This window comes from Petromyzon marinus, assembly GCF_048934315.1.
Source record: "Petromyzon marinus isolate PM22_M1 ecotype Great Lakes invasive population chromosome 67 unlocalized genomic scaffold, UKy_Petmar_22M1.pri1.0 chr67_unloc.4, whole genome shotgun sequence".
Taxonomy (NCBI): Eukaryota; Metazoa; Chordata; class Hyperoartia; order Petromyzontiformes; family Petromyzontidae; genus Petromyzon; species Petromyzon marinus.
In genome coordinates this window covers 564,202-580,266 of record NW_027422594.1, presented here as the reverse complement: position 1 = coordinate 580,266, position 16,065 = coordinate 564,202, and the positions used below count along the sequence as shown (strand labels likewise).

The following is a 16,065-nucleotide window of genomic DNA, read 5'->3' as shown; positions in this document are numbered from 1 at the left end:
CCGTGCCGTGGTGGTGGTGGTGGTGGTGGTGGTGATAGTGGGTGATGTTGTGGTGTTGGTGTTGGTGATGATGATGCAGGTGGGAGACATTGTGTACGTGCGGAGTGAGGAGTCGTTCCCGTGCGGTGGTGGTGGGGGTGGTTGATGGTGATGTGGTGGTGATAGTGGTTGATGTTGTGGTGGTGTTGGTGTTGGTGATGATGATGCAGGTGGGAGACATTGTGTACGTGCGGAGTGAGGAGTCGTTCCCGTGCCGTGGTGGTGATAGTGGTTGATGGTGATGTGGTGGTAATAGTGGTTGATGTTGTGGTGGTGTTGGTGTTGGTGATGATGATGCAGGTGGGAGACATTGTGTACGTGCGGAGTGAGGAGTCGTTCCCGTGCGGTGGTGGGGGTGGTTGATGGTGATGTGGTGGTGATAGTGGTTGATGTTGTGGTGGTGTTGGTGTTGGTGATGATGATGCAGGTGGGAGACATTGTGTACGTGCGGAGTGAGGAGTCGTTCCCGTGCGACCTTGTGCTGCTCACTTCCAACTGGAGCGATGGGCGAGCACTTGTCACCACGGCGAGCCTGGACGGCGAGACCGACCTCAAGGTCGCTCGGAGTCACCCACAGAGTCACCCACAGAGTCACCCACAGAGTCACCCACAGAGTCACCCACACGGTCACCCACACGGTCACCCACACAGTCACCCACACAGTCACCGGCCTAGTCACCCACAGAGTCACCCACACGGTCACCCACACGGTCACCCACACAGTCACCCACAGAGTCACCCACACAGTCACCCACACAGTCATCCACACGGTCACCCACACGGTCACCCACACGGTCACCCACACGGTCACCCACACCGTCACCCACACAGTCACCCACACGGTCACCCACACCGTCACCCACACAGTCACCCACACGGTCACCCACACAGTCACCCACGTGGTCACCTACAGTCACCCACACGGTCACCCACACAGTCACCCACACGGTCACCCACACGGTCACCCACACGGTCACCCACACGGTCACCCGCACGGTCACCCACACGATCACCCACACGGTCACCCACACAGTCACCCACACAGTCACCCACACGGTCACCCACACGGTCACCCACACGGTCACCCACACAGTCACCCACACGGTCACCCACAGAGTCACCCACAGAGTCACCCACACAGTCACCCACACAGTCACCCACACAGTCACCCACACGGTCACCCACACGATCACCCACGGTCACCCACAGAGTCACCCACACAGTCACCCACACGGTCACCCACACGGTCACCCACACGGTCACCCACACGGTCACCCACACGGTCACCCACGCGGTCACCCACGCGGTCACCCACACGGTCACCCACACAGTCACCCACACAGTCACCCAGACAGTCACCCACACGGTCACCCACAGAGTCACCCACAGAGTCACCCACACAGTCACCCACACGGTCACCCACACGGTCACCCACACCGTCACCCACACGGTCACCCACACGGTCACCCACACCGTCACCCACACGGTCACCCACATGGTCACCCACACGGTCACCCACACGGTCACCCAGACGGTCACCCACACGGTCACCCACACAGTCACCCACACAATCACCCAGACAGTCACCCACACAGTCACCCACACGGTCACCCACAGAGTCACCCACACAATCACCCACACGGTCATCCACACGGTCACCCACACGGTCACCCACACGGTCACCCACACGGTCACCCACAGAGTCACCCACACAGTCACCCACACGGTCACCCACACGGTCACCCACACAGTCACCCACACGGTCACCCACAGAGTCACCCACACAGTCACCCACAGAGTCACCCACACAGTCACCCACACAGTCACCCACACGGTCACCCACACGGTCACCCACACAGTCACCCACAGAGTCACCCACACAGTCACCCACACGGTCATCCACACGGTCACCCACACGGTCACCCACACGGTCACCCACACCGTCACCCACACAGTCACCCACACGGTCACCCACACGGTCACCCACACGGTCACCCACACCGTCACCCACACAGTCACCCACACGGTCACCCACACAGTCACCCACGTGGTCACCTACAGTCACCCACACGGTCACCCACACAGTCACCCACACGGTCACCCACACGGTCACCCACACGGTCACCCACACGGTCACCCGCACAGTCACCCACACGATCACCCACACGGTCACCCACACAGTTACCCACACAGTCACCCACACGGTCACCCACACGGTCACCCACACGGTCACCCACACGGTCACCCACACAGTCACCCACACGGTCACCCACACGGTCACCCACACAGTCACCCACACGGTCACCCACAGAGTCACCCACAGAGTCACCCACACAGTCACCCACACGGTCACCCACACGATCACCCACGGTCACCCACACAGTCACCCACAGAGTCACCCACACAGTCACCCACACGGTCACCCACACGGTCACCCACACGGTCACCCACACGGTCACCCACGCGGTCACCCACACGGTCACCCACACAGTCACCCACACAGTCACCCAGACAGTCACCCACACAGTCACCCAGACAGTCACCCACACGGTCACCCACAGAGTCACCCACAGAGTCACCCACACAGTCACCCACACGGTCACCCACACGGTCACCCACACCGTCACCCACACGGTCACCCACACGGTCACCCACACCGTCACCCACACGGTCACCCACATGGTCACCCACACAGTCACCCACACGGTCACCCAGACGGTCACCCACACGGTCACCCACACAGTCACCCACACAATCACCCAGACAGTCACCCACACAGTCACCCACACGGTCACCCACAGAGTCACCCACACAATCACCCACACGGTCATCCACACGGTCACCCACACGGTCACCCACACGGTCACCCACACGGTCACCCACAGAGTCACCCACACAGTCACCCACACGGTCACCCACAGAGTCACCCACACGGTCACCCACACGGTCACCCACACAGTCACCCACACGGTCACCCGCTCACGGTCAACGTCAGCGACGATTATCTGAACTGGTCCTGGGCCTCCCCTAGGTCGACTCGGCCTCAAACGAGTAGCTGGTGTAGCGGTGTGTAGTGAACATCGCCACGAGGGAGACAAAGGCGGCCGGGCGTGGTGCTGGTAGCCACCCACCCCCCTCGTGAGCCACAGTGCCGGTAGCCTTCACAGCACTTGCCCCTACAGCCTGTTAGAGGCTACACGGGGGACCTTTGTCTGTGTCTACCTTCACAGGTGCTGCTGCTACTCGCTACTCACAGCACTTGCCCCAACAGTCTGTTAGAGGCTACATGGGGGACCTTTGCCTGTGTCTACCTTCACAGGTGCTGTTGCTACTCGCTACTCACAGCACTTGCCCCAACAGTCTGTTAGAGGCTACACGGGGGACCTTTGTCTGTGTCTACCTTCACAGGTGCTGCTGCTACTCGCTACTCACAGCACTTGCCCCTACAGCCAGTTAGAGGCTACACGGGGGACATTTGTCTTTGGTGGTGGTTGTGGTGGTGGTGGTTGACAGACGTACTTGTTACCGTGATGGTGGTGATGGTGGTAATGGTGGTAATGGCGGTGATGGTTGTGGTGGTGGTGATGGTTGTGGTGGTGGTTATGGTGGTAATGGTGGTGGTTGTGGTGGTAGTAATGGTGGTAATTTTGGTGTGATGGTTGTGGTGATGGTTGTGGTGATGTTTGTGGTGGTGGTTGTGGTGGTTGTGGTTGTTGACAGACATACTTGTTACCGTGATGGTAGTAATGGTGGTAATGGCGGTGATGGTTGTGTTGGTGGTAATGGTGGTAATGGTGGTGTGATGGTTGTGGTGGTGGTTGTGGTGATGGTTGTGGTGATGGTTGTGGTGGTGGTTGTGGTGATGGTTGTGGTGATGGTTGTGGTGATGTTTGTGGTGGTGGTGGTTGTGGTGGCGGTGGTTGTTGACAGACGTACTTGTTACCGTGATGGTGGTAATGGTGGTAATGGCAGTGATGGTTGTGTTGGTGGTAATGGTGGTGTGATGGTTGTGGTGATGGTTGTGGTGGTTGTTGACAGACGTACTTGTTACCGTAATGGTGGTAATGGTGGTGATGGTGGTGATGGTGGTAATGGTGATGGTTGTGGTGGTGGTTGTGGTTGTTGTTGACAGACATACTTGTTACCGTGATGGTAGTAATGGTGATGTATGTGGTTGTGGTGGTTGTTGTTGACAGACGTACTTGTTACCGTGATGGTAGTAATGGTGATGGTTGTGGTGGTGGTAATGGTGATGGTTGTGGTGGTGGTTGTGGTGATGTTTGTGGTTGTGGTGGTTGTTGTTGACAGACGTACTTGGCCCCTGCTCGCTCGCCCCGCGTGCGCTCTCCCCAAGACTTTTCGGGGTTCTCCGCCGCTGTCGAATGTCGCCAGCCGCATCCCGACCTCTACAGGTGAGCTGTTGACCTCCGCAGGTGACCTCACGACCTCTGCTCGTGACCCCGCGACCTCGGAGGGCCTCTGCACGTGACACGATTACCTTGACCTCCGCGGGTGACCTGCTGACCTCCGCAGGTGACGGGTTGACCTCTACAGGTAACCGGTTGACCTCTACGGGTGACCTGGTGACCTCCACGGGTGTGAGGTTTACCTCTACAGGTAAGGGGTTGACCTCTACAGGTGACCTGGTGACCTCTACACAGGTGAGGGGTTGACCTCTGAAGGTGACCTCTACAGGTGACCTCTACCAGCGAGGTATTGACCTCAACAGCTGCGACATTGACCTCCATGGGTGACCTCCGCGGGTGAGAGGTTGACCTCTACAGGTAACCTGGTGACCTCTGCAGGTGACCTCACGACCTCTACAGGCGAGGTATTGACTTTGACAATTGAGACATTGACCGACAGGTGAGCTAACCTCTACAGGTGACCTGGTGACCTCTACTGGTGACCTCTACAGATTGCCCAATTACCCCTGCAGATGACCTGTTGACCCCTATAGGTAACCTGGTGACCTCTGCCTATAACCTTATTACCTGTACAGCTGATATGGCGTCTGTGACGTAATGACCTCTACGCACGACACGGTGACCTCTGTGCGTGACTTGATGCCATACATGTGGCCCGATGACCTGTGCAGGTGACCCATTGACCTGTGCATGTGGCCCAGTGACCTGTGCAGGTGACTGACCCTGCCCTTTGCCCTCAGGTTTGAAGGTCACATCACCATCCACAACGCGGAGGAAGCGGAGCTGAGCGTCCCTGAGTGAGTGAGCATGTTAGTGTGTGTGTGTGTTTGTGTGTGTGTGTTAGTGTGTGTGTCAGTGTGTGTGTTTGTGTGTGTTAGTGTGTGTGTCAGTGTGTGTGTTTGTGTGTGTGTGTTAGTGTGTGTGTTAGTGTGTGTTTGTGTGTGTGTTAGTGTGTGTGTGTTAGTGTGTGTGTGTGTTAGTGTGTGTGTCAGTGTGTGTGTTAGTGTGTGTGTGTTAGTGTGTGTGTGTGTGTGTTTGTGTTTTAGTGTGTGTGTGTTAGTGTGTGTGTGTTAGTGTGTGTGTATGTGTTTGTGTGTGTGTTAGTGTGTGTTAGTGTGTGTGTGTTAGTGTGTGTGTTAGTGTGTTTGTGTTTTAGTGTGTGTTAGTGTGTGTGTGTGTGTTAGTGTGTGTGTGTGTTAGTGTGTGTGTGTGTTAGTGTGTGTGTTTTAGTGTGTGTGTGGGTTAGTGTGTGTTTGTGTGTTTTAGTGTGTGTTTGTGTGTTAGTGTGTGTTAGTGTGTGTGTGTGTTAGTGTGTGTGTGTGTTGTTTTTAGGGGGTTGTTTTTGTCTGGCAAAAACAACCCCCTACCTCCTCGCGGTGCCGGACGGGCAACTCTGTCGTGGACAGTGCTGTGGGGGGAGTTCCAATTTTGATTGGCTCCTCCCCTCATGGCATATGTGTCCACCACAGGGGCTAAACGGGGGCTCTGGACGGGTGCGAGGGGCTGGTAACCCCTCCACCTTCAATTAATTACCACAAAACCACGAATTAAAGTGAAATATGTAACAACTAAGCTTGTGCCGGAGGCCCCGGGGGGCCAGGCGTCTATGACGTCTCCTGGCCAAACCCCAATTGGCGGAGCCAGGAGATTGAATACCTACCCTCGGGGCTACTCCAGAAACAACGAAAAGCCACTACGGGTGGCCACGTGGAATGTTCGAACGCTCACTGCAGAGGAGAGGCTGCCACTCCTCTGTCGGGAGCTGGACCGGTACCGCCTGGATCTATGCGGCATTCAGGAGGTCCGGTGGACCGGCTCTGGCTCCTGCCACCATGAGGGGTGGACAGTCCTCTACTCGGGGCAGCAGACTGCCAAACAACAGGGTGTGGGTCTTCTTTTGAATAAAAGAATGAACGGGGCGTGGGAGCGTGGCGGTGAGGTGTGGGAAGCTGTAAGCCCCAGGCTACTTTGGGCTCGCCTTCCCATCAACCGGAGGCGAGGAATGGTGGTCGTGGTTACTTATGCCCCCACCGAAGATGAACATCCGTGGAGGGATGCAGGCAAAGCCGATGAGTCAGATGCCTTCTATGACCTCCTGTCACAGGTGCTGGCTAAAGTGGCCCCTCGGGATAGAGTCATCATGTTGGGTGACTTCAATGCCCGAGTTGGTCATGATACTGGCACCTGGTCTGGAGTGATTGGAGGGCATGGGCCAGATCAGCTCAATAACAACGGTAGGAGGCTGCTAGATTTTTGTGCAGCCCATGGGCTTGTAATTACCAACACGCTGTTCCGGCATCGGCGCATCCACACAACATCATGGATGCATGCCGGGTCCAAGCAAGAACATCTGCTGGACTACATAGTGACGGACCAGCGAATGCGAGCCCATGTCCTTGACACCAGGACCTACCGTGGAGCTGATCTGCCCTCTGACCATCGACTAGTCATCTGTAAGATGCGCCTGCCATTCTTCCACTCCGGTGGTGGGTGTACACCCAGGACCCCATTCCAACCTAAAGTGGCCTGGTCTCAGTTATCTGATGAAAGTTGCAAGCGAGAATTTCATCATCGCTTGCGGCTGGGATTGGCATCGTCCCCGACTCCTCCTGATGTCGAGGGTAAATGGGCGAGGTTTAGGACTGTGACTCATGCAGCTGCAATGGCTGCTTTGGGTACGCGGTCCAGACCTCCCCAGACACCCTGGATGACAGAGGAGTTGTTCAGGATGGTTGAGAAAAAGCGACAGGCCCACTGTCATCGGCTACAGAATCCCACGTCAGAGAATGAGGAGGCTTACCGCAGCCTTCGCTCGGAGGTTCGGAGAGCCGTGAGGCGCTGCAAGGATGGGTGGTGGTCGCGGGTTGCTGAGGAGATGGAGTCTGCCTCAGTGGCCCGTGATCACAAATCGCTATTTAACTCCATCAAAAAAGTAACCTGCAGCGCCACACCTATTACCATCATTAGGGGAAAAAACGGTGATCCAATTTCCGACCCCCAGGAACAGGTTCGCAGATTTGCTGAGCATTTCTGTGAGGTCCTGGGGGAGGGAAAATCCCTCAGCCAGGAAAACATCGTGGCACAAAGTGAGGATGACCCTGCTGAGGCTGCGGTGCCTCAAATATTGGATGAAGTCACCCCCTGTGAGTGGCTGGCTGAGGTGCCATCTGCTGAGGAAGTATTGAAGGCGATCCGGAGTCTGAGACCAGGAAAGGCAGCGGGCAGAGATGATCTCCCAAGCGAAATGCTGAGGGAGGGTGGCGTTTGTGCACAGACTGCCCTATATGACATCATAACAACAGTCTGGACCACTGGACGGGTTCCGCAGGATTGGAAGGATGCCCTGGTGGTCCCCCTTTTTAAGAAGGGGGACCGCACAGACTGTAACAACTACAGGGGCATCTCACTCCTCAGTGTGCCGGGAAAGGTCCTGGCAAGGATTATTCAGCATCGCCTTGCCAGGCACGCTGAGGAGAGGCTTGCGGAGCCCCAATGCGGTTTCAGGAAAGGGCGGTCCTGCACAGATGCCATATTTTCTGTCCGTCTGCTACAGCAGAGGTGTAGGGAATTCCAACAAGACCTACATCTCTGCTTTATTGACCTGGTCAAGGCCTATGATACCATCAGTAGGCCTGGGCTCTGGGTCGTTCTTCGTGCTTTTGGAGTACCTGACCCTCTGCTCACGATCATTAAGGACCTTCATGATGGTGAGCGGGCCCGGGTAAAACTACGTGGCCGGGAGTCAGAGCCATTCCCTGTACACCTTGGGGTGCGACAGGGATGTCCTCTGGCTCCCACATTATTTAACATCTATTTTGACCACGTAGTTCGTGAAGCCTTCAATAGCTGTACCGGGGGAATCTCCATATGGTACAGATATAATGGGAGGCTAATCGATGCCCGGGTGCGGTCAAGGGATGGCTCCCTATTGCTCAACCACGTTATGTATGCTGATGACTTGGTAATAGCTGCTCAGTCAGAGGAGGAGTTGGAGACGCTGCTGCTGAGACTGGAGCGTGCCACTAAGAGGTGGGGCCTTACCATCAGCCCCACCAAAACTAAGCACCTGCCTGGGTATTTTGTACCATCGGACACTCCACCCCCGCAACTCCCAATCGGTGATGGGGCAGTTGTGGAGAGAGTGGAGAGTTTCCCATACCTGGGCAGTGTGCTTATGACTGGCTCCAGTTTAACAGCAGAGGTCTCACTCCGAATCAGTCGAGCGGCAATATCTTTTCATCGGTTGCGTAACGCTGTGTGGAAGCTACCTGGTCTGTCGCTCCGCACTAAGCTTCAGGTCTTCTCGGCCACGGTCATTCCCTCCCTTCTCTACGCTTGCGAAACGTGGACCCCCCTAATGGAACATCTTCGCCGGTTAGAAACATTTAGGCTGACCTGCCTACGATCCATCCTGGGTTTAACCAGACTGGATTGTGTGAGGAGCTCACAAATCCTTGAAAGATCTGGGCAGGGTCCCATCGGTGAGCTCCTCCGGCAGGCAAGGCTGCGATGGCTGGGTCATGTAGCCCGCATGCCCAGCCACCGCATGCCGAAACTGCTTTTGTTTGGCCGGATTGAGGGGGCTAAGCGGGCGCGGCACGGGCTAGAGAAGAGATGGAGTGATGTGGTACAGGAGGACGTGGAGCTGAGTGGACTTGCCGATGACTGGTACCAGCGGTGTCAAGATCGGCCTCTGTGGAGGAGGCTCGTGAAGGATGCTACTGGGCAGTTGGAGGCAGTCGCCCTCCAACAACAACGGAGGGCGGAGGAGCGACGCTCACAACAGCGAGCGGAGCGTCGGGTGGCTAAAGCACAGCAGGTTGGCACAGTAGGGGGCACAGGTGGTGCATCAGCCAGTCATCTCAGTCAGTCGACCCGTGGCACCTGGGTCTGCCCCGTGACCTCCTGCCAGCGGGCGTTCGACACTTCACGTGGCCTCAGGGTGCACATAGCCTGGCACAAGCGTCGTGGTGACGTCACCGCCACTTAGTGGCGAATGGCGGTTGTTGTTGTGTGTTAGTGTGTGTGTGCCGGACGGGCAACTCTGTCGTGGACAGCGCTGTGGGGGGAGATCCAATTTTGATTGGCTCCTCCCCTCATGGCATATGTGTCCACCACAGGGGCTAAACGGGGGCTCTGGACGGGTGCGAGGGGCTGGTAACCCCTCCACCTTCAATTAATTACCAGGAAACCACGAATAAAACTAAAATATGTAACAACTAAGCTTGTGCCGGAGGCCCCGGGGGGCCAGGCGTCTATGACGTCTCCTGGCCAAACCCCAATTGGCGGAGCCAGGAGATTGAATACCTACCCTCGGGGCTACTCCAGAAACAACGAAAAGCCACTACGGGTGGCCACGTGGAGAGGCTGCCACTCCTCTGTCGGGAGCTGGACCGGTACCGCCTAGATCTATGCGGCATTCAGGAGGTCCGGTGGACCGGCTCTGGCTCCTGCCACCATGAGGGGTGGACAGTCCTCTACTCGGGGCAGCAGACTGCCAAACAACAGGGTGTGGGTCTTCTTTTGAACAAAAGAATGAAGGGGGCGTGGGAGCGTGGCGGAGAGGTGTGGGAAGCTGTGAGCCCCAGGCTACTTTGGGCTCGCCTTCCCATCAACCGGAGGCGAGGAATGGTGGTCGTGGTTACTTATGCCCCCACCGAAGATGAACATCCGTGGAGGGATGCAGGCAAAGCCGATGAGTCAGATGCCTTCTATGACCTCCTGTCACAGGTGCTGGCTAAAGTGGCCCCTCGGGATAGAGTCATCATGTTGGGTGACTTCAATGCCCGAGTTGGTCATGATACTGGCACCTGGTCTGGAGTGATTGGAGGGCATGGGCCAGATCAGCTCAATAACAACGGTAGGAGGCTGCTAGATTTTTGTGCAGCCCATGGGCTTGTAATTACCAACACGCTGTTCCTGCATCGGCGCATCCACACAACATCATGGATGCATGCCGGGTCCAAGCAAGAACATCTGCTGGACTACATAGTGACGGACCAGCGAATGCGAGCCCATGTCCTTGACACCAGGACCTACCGTGGAGCTGATCTGCCCTCTGACCATCGACTAGTCATCTGTAAGATGCGCCTGCCATTCTTCCACTCCGGTGGTGGGTGTACACCCAGGACCCCATTCCAACCTAAAGTGGCCTAGTCTCAGTTATCTGATGAAAGTTGCAAGCGAGAATTTCATCATCGCTTGCGGCTGGGATTGGCATTGTCCCCGACTCCTCCTGATGTCGAGGGTAAATGGGCGAGGTTTAGGACTGTGACTCATGCAGCTGCAATGGCTGCTTTGGGTACGCGGCCCAGACCTCCCCAGACACCCTGGATGACAGAGGAGTTGTTCAGGATGGTTGAGAAAAAGCGACAGGCCCACTGTCATCGGCTACAGAATCCCACGTCAGAGAATGAGGAGGCTTACCGCAGCCTTCGCTCGGAGGTTCGGAGAGCCGTGAGGCGCTGCAAGGATGGGTGGTGGTCGCGGGTTGCTGAGGAGATGGAGTCTGCCTCAGTGGCCCGTGATCACAAATCTCTATTTAACTCCATCAAAAAAGTAACCTGCAGCGCCACACCTATTACCATCATTAGGGGAAAAAACGGTGATCCAATTTCCGACCCCCAGGAACAGGTTCGCAGATTTGCTGAGCATTTCTGTGAGGTCCTGGGGGAGGGAAAATCCCTCAGCCAGGAAAAGATCGTGGCACAAAGTGAGGATGACCCTGCTGAGGATGCGGTGCCTCAAATATTGGATGAAGTCACCCCCTGTGAGTGGCTGGCTGAGGTGCCATCTGCTGAGGAAGTATTGAAGGCGATCCGGAGTCTGAGACCAGGAAAGGCAGCGGGCAGAGATGATCTCCCAAGCGAAATGCTGAGGGAGGGTGGCGTTTGTGCACAGACTGCCCTATATGACATCATAACAACAGTCTGGACCACTGGACGGGTTCCGCAGGATTGGAAGGATGCCCTGGTGGTCCCCCTTTTTAAGAAGGGGGACCGCACAGACTGTAACAACTACAGGGGCATCTCACTCCTCAGTGTGCCGGGAAAGGTCCTGGCAAGGATTATTCAGCATCGCCTTGCCAGGCACGCTGAGGAGAGGCTTGCGGAGCCCCAATGCGGTTTCAGGAAAGGGCGGTCCTGCACAGATGCCATATTTTCTGTCCGTCTGCTACAGCAGAGGTGTAGGGAATTCCAACAAGACCTACATCTCTGCTTTATTGACCTGGTCAAGGCCTATGATACCATCAGTAGGCCTGGGCTCTGGGTCGTTCTTCGTGCTTTTGGAGTACCTGACCCTCTGCTCACGATCATTAAGGACCTTCATGATGGTGAGCGGGCCCGGGTAAAACTACGTGGCCGGGAGTCAGAGCCATTCCCTGTACACCTTGGGGTGCGACAGGGATGTCCTCTGGCTCCCACATTATTTAACATCTATTTTGACCACGTAGTTCGTGAAGCCTTCAATAGCTGTACCGGGGGAATCTCCATATGGTACAGATATAATGGGAGGCTAATCGATGCCCGGGTGCGGTCAAGGGATGGCTCCCTATTGCTCAACCACGTTATGTACGCTGATGACTTGGTAATAGCTGCTCAGTCAGAGGAGGAGTTGGAGACGCTGCTGCTGAGACTGGAGCGTGCCACTAAGAGGTGGGGCCTTACCATCAGCCCCACCAAAACTAAGCACCTGCCTGGGTATTTTGTACCATCGGACACTCCACCCCCACAACTCCAAATCGGTGATGGGGCAGTTGTGGAGAGAGTGGAGAGTTTCCCATACCTGGGCAGTGTGCTTATGACTGGCTCCAGTTTAACAGCAGAGGTCTCACTCCGAATCAGTCGAGCGGCAATATCTTTTCATCGGTTGCGTAACGCTGTGTGGAAGCTACCTGGTCTGTCGCTCCGCACTAAGCTTCAGGTCTTCTCGGGCACGGTCATTCCATCCCTTCTCTACGCTTGCGAAACGTGGACCCCCCACATAGAACATCTTCGTCGGTTAGAAACATTTAGGCTGGCCTGCCTACGATCCATCCTGGGTTTAACCAGACTGGATTGTGTGAGGAGCTCACAAATTCTTGAAAGATCTGGGCAGGGTCCCATCGGTGAGCTCCTCCGGCAGGCAAGGCTGCGATGGCTGGGTCATGTAGCCCGCATGCCCAGCCACCGCATGCCGAAACAGCTTTTGTTTGGCCGGATTGAGGGGGCTAAGCGGGCGCGGCACGGGCTAGAGAAGAGATGGAGTGATGTGGTACAGGAGGACGTGGAGCTGAGTGGACTTGCCGATGACTGGTACCAGCGGTGTCAAGATCGGCCTCTGTGGAGGAGGCTCGTGAAGGATGCTACTGGGCAGTTGGAGGCAGTCGCCCTCCAACAACAACGGAGGGCGGAGGAGCGACGCTCACAACAGCGAGCGGAGCGCCGGGTGGTTAAAGCGCAGCAGGTTGGCACAGTAGGGGGCACAGGTGGTGCATCAGCCAGTCATCTCAGTCAGTCGACCCGTGGCACCTGGGTCTGCCCCGTGACCTCCTGCCAGCGGGCGTTCGACACTTCACGTGGCCTCAGGGTGCACATAGCCTGGCACAAGCGTCGTGGTGACGTCACCGCCACTTAGTGGCGAATGGCGGTTGTTGTTGTTGTGTGTTTGTGTGAGTGTGTGTGTTAGTGTGAGTTAGTGTGTGTGTTAGTGTGTTTTAGTGTGTGTGTTAGTGTGTTTTAGTGTGTGTATGTGTGTGTGTTTGTGTGTGTGTGTTAGTGTGTGTTTGTGTGTGTGTGTTAGTGTGTGTGTGTTAGTGTGTTTTAGTGTGTGTTTGTGTGTGTGTGTTTGTGTGTTTTAGTGTGTGTGTTTATGTGTTTGTGTGTGTTTGTGTGTGTGTGTTTGTGTGTGTTTTTGTGTGTGTGTGTTTGTGTGTGTGTGTGTGTTTGTGTGTGTGTGTTTGTGTGTGTGTGTTTGTGTGTGTGTGTTCGTGTGTGTGTGTTAGTGTGTGTTAGTGTTTTAGTGTGTGTTTGTGTGTGTGTGTTAGTGTGTTTTAGTGTGTGTGTTTGTGAGGGTGTTAGTGAGTGTGTTAGTGTGTGTGTTAGTGTGTTTGTGTGTGTGTTAGTGTTTGTGTGTGTGTTAGTGTGTGTGTGTTTGTGTGTGTGTGTTAGTGTGTGTTTTAGTGTGTGTTAGTGTGTGTGTGTATTAGTGTGTGTTAGTGTGTATTAGTGTGTGTTAGTGTGTGTGTTAGTGTGTGTGTGTTTGTGTGTGTGTTAGTGTGTGTGTGTTAGTGTGTGTTAGTGTGTGTGTGTTAGTGTGTGTGTGTTAGTGTGTGTGTGTTAGTGTGTGTGTTAGTGTGTGTGTCAGTGTGTGTGTTAGTGTGTGTGTGTGTGTTATTGTGTGTGTGTGTTTGTGTGTTAGTGTTTTAGTGTGTGTTTGTGTGTGTTAGTGTTTTAGTGTGTGTTTGTGTGTGTGTTAGTGTGTGTTAGTGTGTGTTAGTGTGTATGTGTGTGTTTTAGTGTGTGTGTGTGTGTGTTTTAGTGTGTGTGTTAGTGTGTGTGTGTTGGTGTGTGTGTGTGTTAGTGTGTTTGTGTTTTAGTGTGTGTTAGTGTGTGTGTTAGTGTGTGTTAGTGTGTGTGTTAGTGTGTGTTAGTGTTTGTGTGTTAGTGTGTGTTAGTGTTTGTGTGTGTGTGTTAGTGTGTGTGTGTTAGTGTGTGTGTGTTAGTGTGTGTGTGTTAGTGTGTGTGTTAGTGTGTGTGTTAGTGTGTGTTAGTGTGTGTGGGTTAGTGTTTGTGTGTTAGTGTGTGTGTTAGTGTGTGTTAGTGTGTGTGGGTTAGTGTTTGTGTGTGTGGGTTAGTGTGTGTGTGGGTTAGTGTGTGTTTGTGTGTTTTAGTGTGTGTTTGTGTGTTAGTGTGTGTGTGTGTTAGTGTGTGTGTGTGTTAGTGTGTGTGTGTGTTAGTGTGTGTGTGTGAGTGTGTGTTAGTGTGTGTGTTTTAGTGTGTGTTTTAGTGTGTGTGTTAGTGTGTTTTAGTGTGTGTGTGTGTGTTAGTGTGTGTGTGTGTTAGTGTGTTTTAGTGTTAGTGTGTTTTAGTGTGTTAGTGTGTTTTAGTGTGTGTTTGTGTGTGTGTTTGTGTGTTTTAGTGTTTGTGTTTGTGTGTGTTTGTGTGTGTGTGTTTGTGTGTGTGTTTTTGTGTGTGTGTGTTTGTGTGTGTGTGTTCGTGTGTGTGTTAGTGTGTGTTAGTGTTTTAGTGTGTGTTTGTGTGTGTGTGTTTTAGTGTGTGTGTTTGTGAGGGTGTTAGTGAGTGTGTTAGTGTGTGTGTTAGTGTGTTTGTGTGTGTGTTACTGTGTGTGTTAGTGTGTTTGTGTGTGTGTTAGTGTGTGTGTGTGTTTGTGTTTGTGTGTTAGTGTGTGTGTTAGTGTGTGTGTTTGTGTGTTTTAGTGTGTGTTTGTGTGTGTGTGTGTATTAGTGTGTGTGTTTTAGTGTGTGTGTGTTTGTGTGTGTTTGTGTGTGTGTGTTTGTGTGTGTGTGTTTGTGTGTGTGTATTCGTGTGTGTGTGTTAGTGTGTGTTAGTGTTTTAGTGTGTGTTTGTGTGTGTGTTAGTGTGTTTTAGTGTGTGTGTTTGTGAGGGTGTTAGTGAGTGTGTTAGTGTGTGTGTTAGTGTGTTTGTGTGTGTGTTAGTGTGTGTGTTAGTGTGTGTGTTAGTGTTTGTGTGTGTGTTAGTGTGTGTGTGTTTGTGTGTGTGTGTTAGTGTGTGTGTGTTTGTGTGTTTTAGTGTGTGTTTGTGTGTGTGTGTATTAGTGTGTGTGTTAGTGTGTGTTAGTGTGTGTTAGTGTTAGTGTTTGTGTGTGAGTGTTTGTGTGTGAGTGTGTGTGTGTGTGTGTTGGTGTGTGTGTTGGTGTGTGTGTTGGTGTGTGTTAGTGTGTGTGTGTGTAGGGAGACAAAGGCGGTCGGGCGTGGTGCTGGCCACCCACCCCCTCGTGTACCGTTCCGGCCTTCATAGGTGCTTGCTAACAGCATTTGCCCCTACAGTCTGTTAAGGCTATATGGGGGATCTTTGTCTTTTTGTGTTGGTGTGTGTGTGTGTGTTGGTGTGTATGTGTGTTAGCGTGTGTGTGTGTGTTAGTGTGTGTGTGTGTAGTGGGGAGCGATAGTGTAGCGGTTAGCGCGCTGTGCGATGAACCTGGCGACCCGGGTTCGATTCCCGCTCACGGCCAACACCAGTGACGATTATCTGAACCGGTCCCGGGCCTCCCCTAGGTCGACTAAGCCTCAAATGAGTACCTGGTGCGGTGTGTAAAACATTGCTACTAGGGAGACAAAGGCGGTCGGGCGTGGTGCTGACCACCTACCCCCTCGTGTACCGTTCCGGCCTTCATAGGTGCTGCTCGCTAACAGCACTTGCCCTTACAGTCTGTTAAGGCTATACGGGGGATCTTTGTCCTTTTTGCGTGTGTTAGTGAGTGTGTTAGTGAGTGTGTTAGTGAGTGTGTTAGTGAGTGTGTTAGTGAGTGTGTTAGTGAATGTGTCATTGAGTGTGAGTGTGTTAGTGTCTCTATGTATCTGCGTGTTTGGGTTTAACCAGGCTGGATTATTTGAGGAGCTCACAAATCCTTGAAAGAT

The 16,065-nt window shown here is 54.0% G+C and overlaps 1 protein-coding gene across 3 annotated transcripts in view; it reads left to right on the top strand.

The window, feature by feature from the left end:
* Positions 1-16,065, top strand: part of LOC116956750 (phospholipid-transporting ATPase IF-like) — a 105,931-nt gene that overhangs the window by 14,762 nt on the left and 75,104 nt on the right. For all 3 annotated transcript variants that reach the window (XM_076058008.1, XM_076058009.1, XM_076058010.1), the window contains exons 6-8: positions 467-595; positions 4,348-4,451; positions 5,207-5,263. In XM_076058008.1, the coding sequence (XP_075914123.1) occupies positions 467-595; positions 4,348-4,451; positions 5,207-5,263 (290 nt within the window). The remainder of the gene's footprint in view (positions 1-466; positions 596-4,347; positions 4,452-5,206; positions 5,264-16,065) is intronic.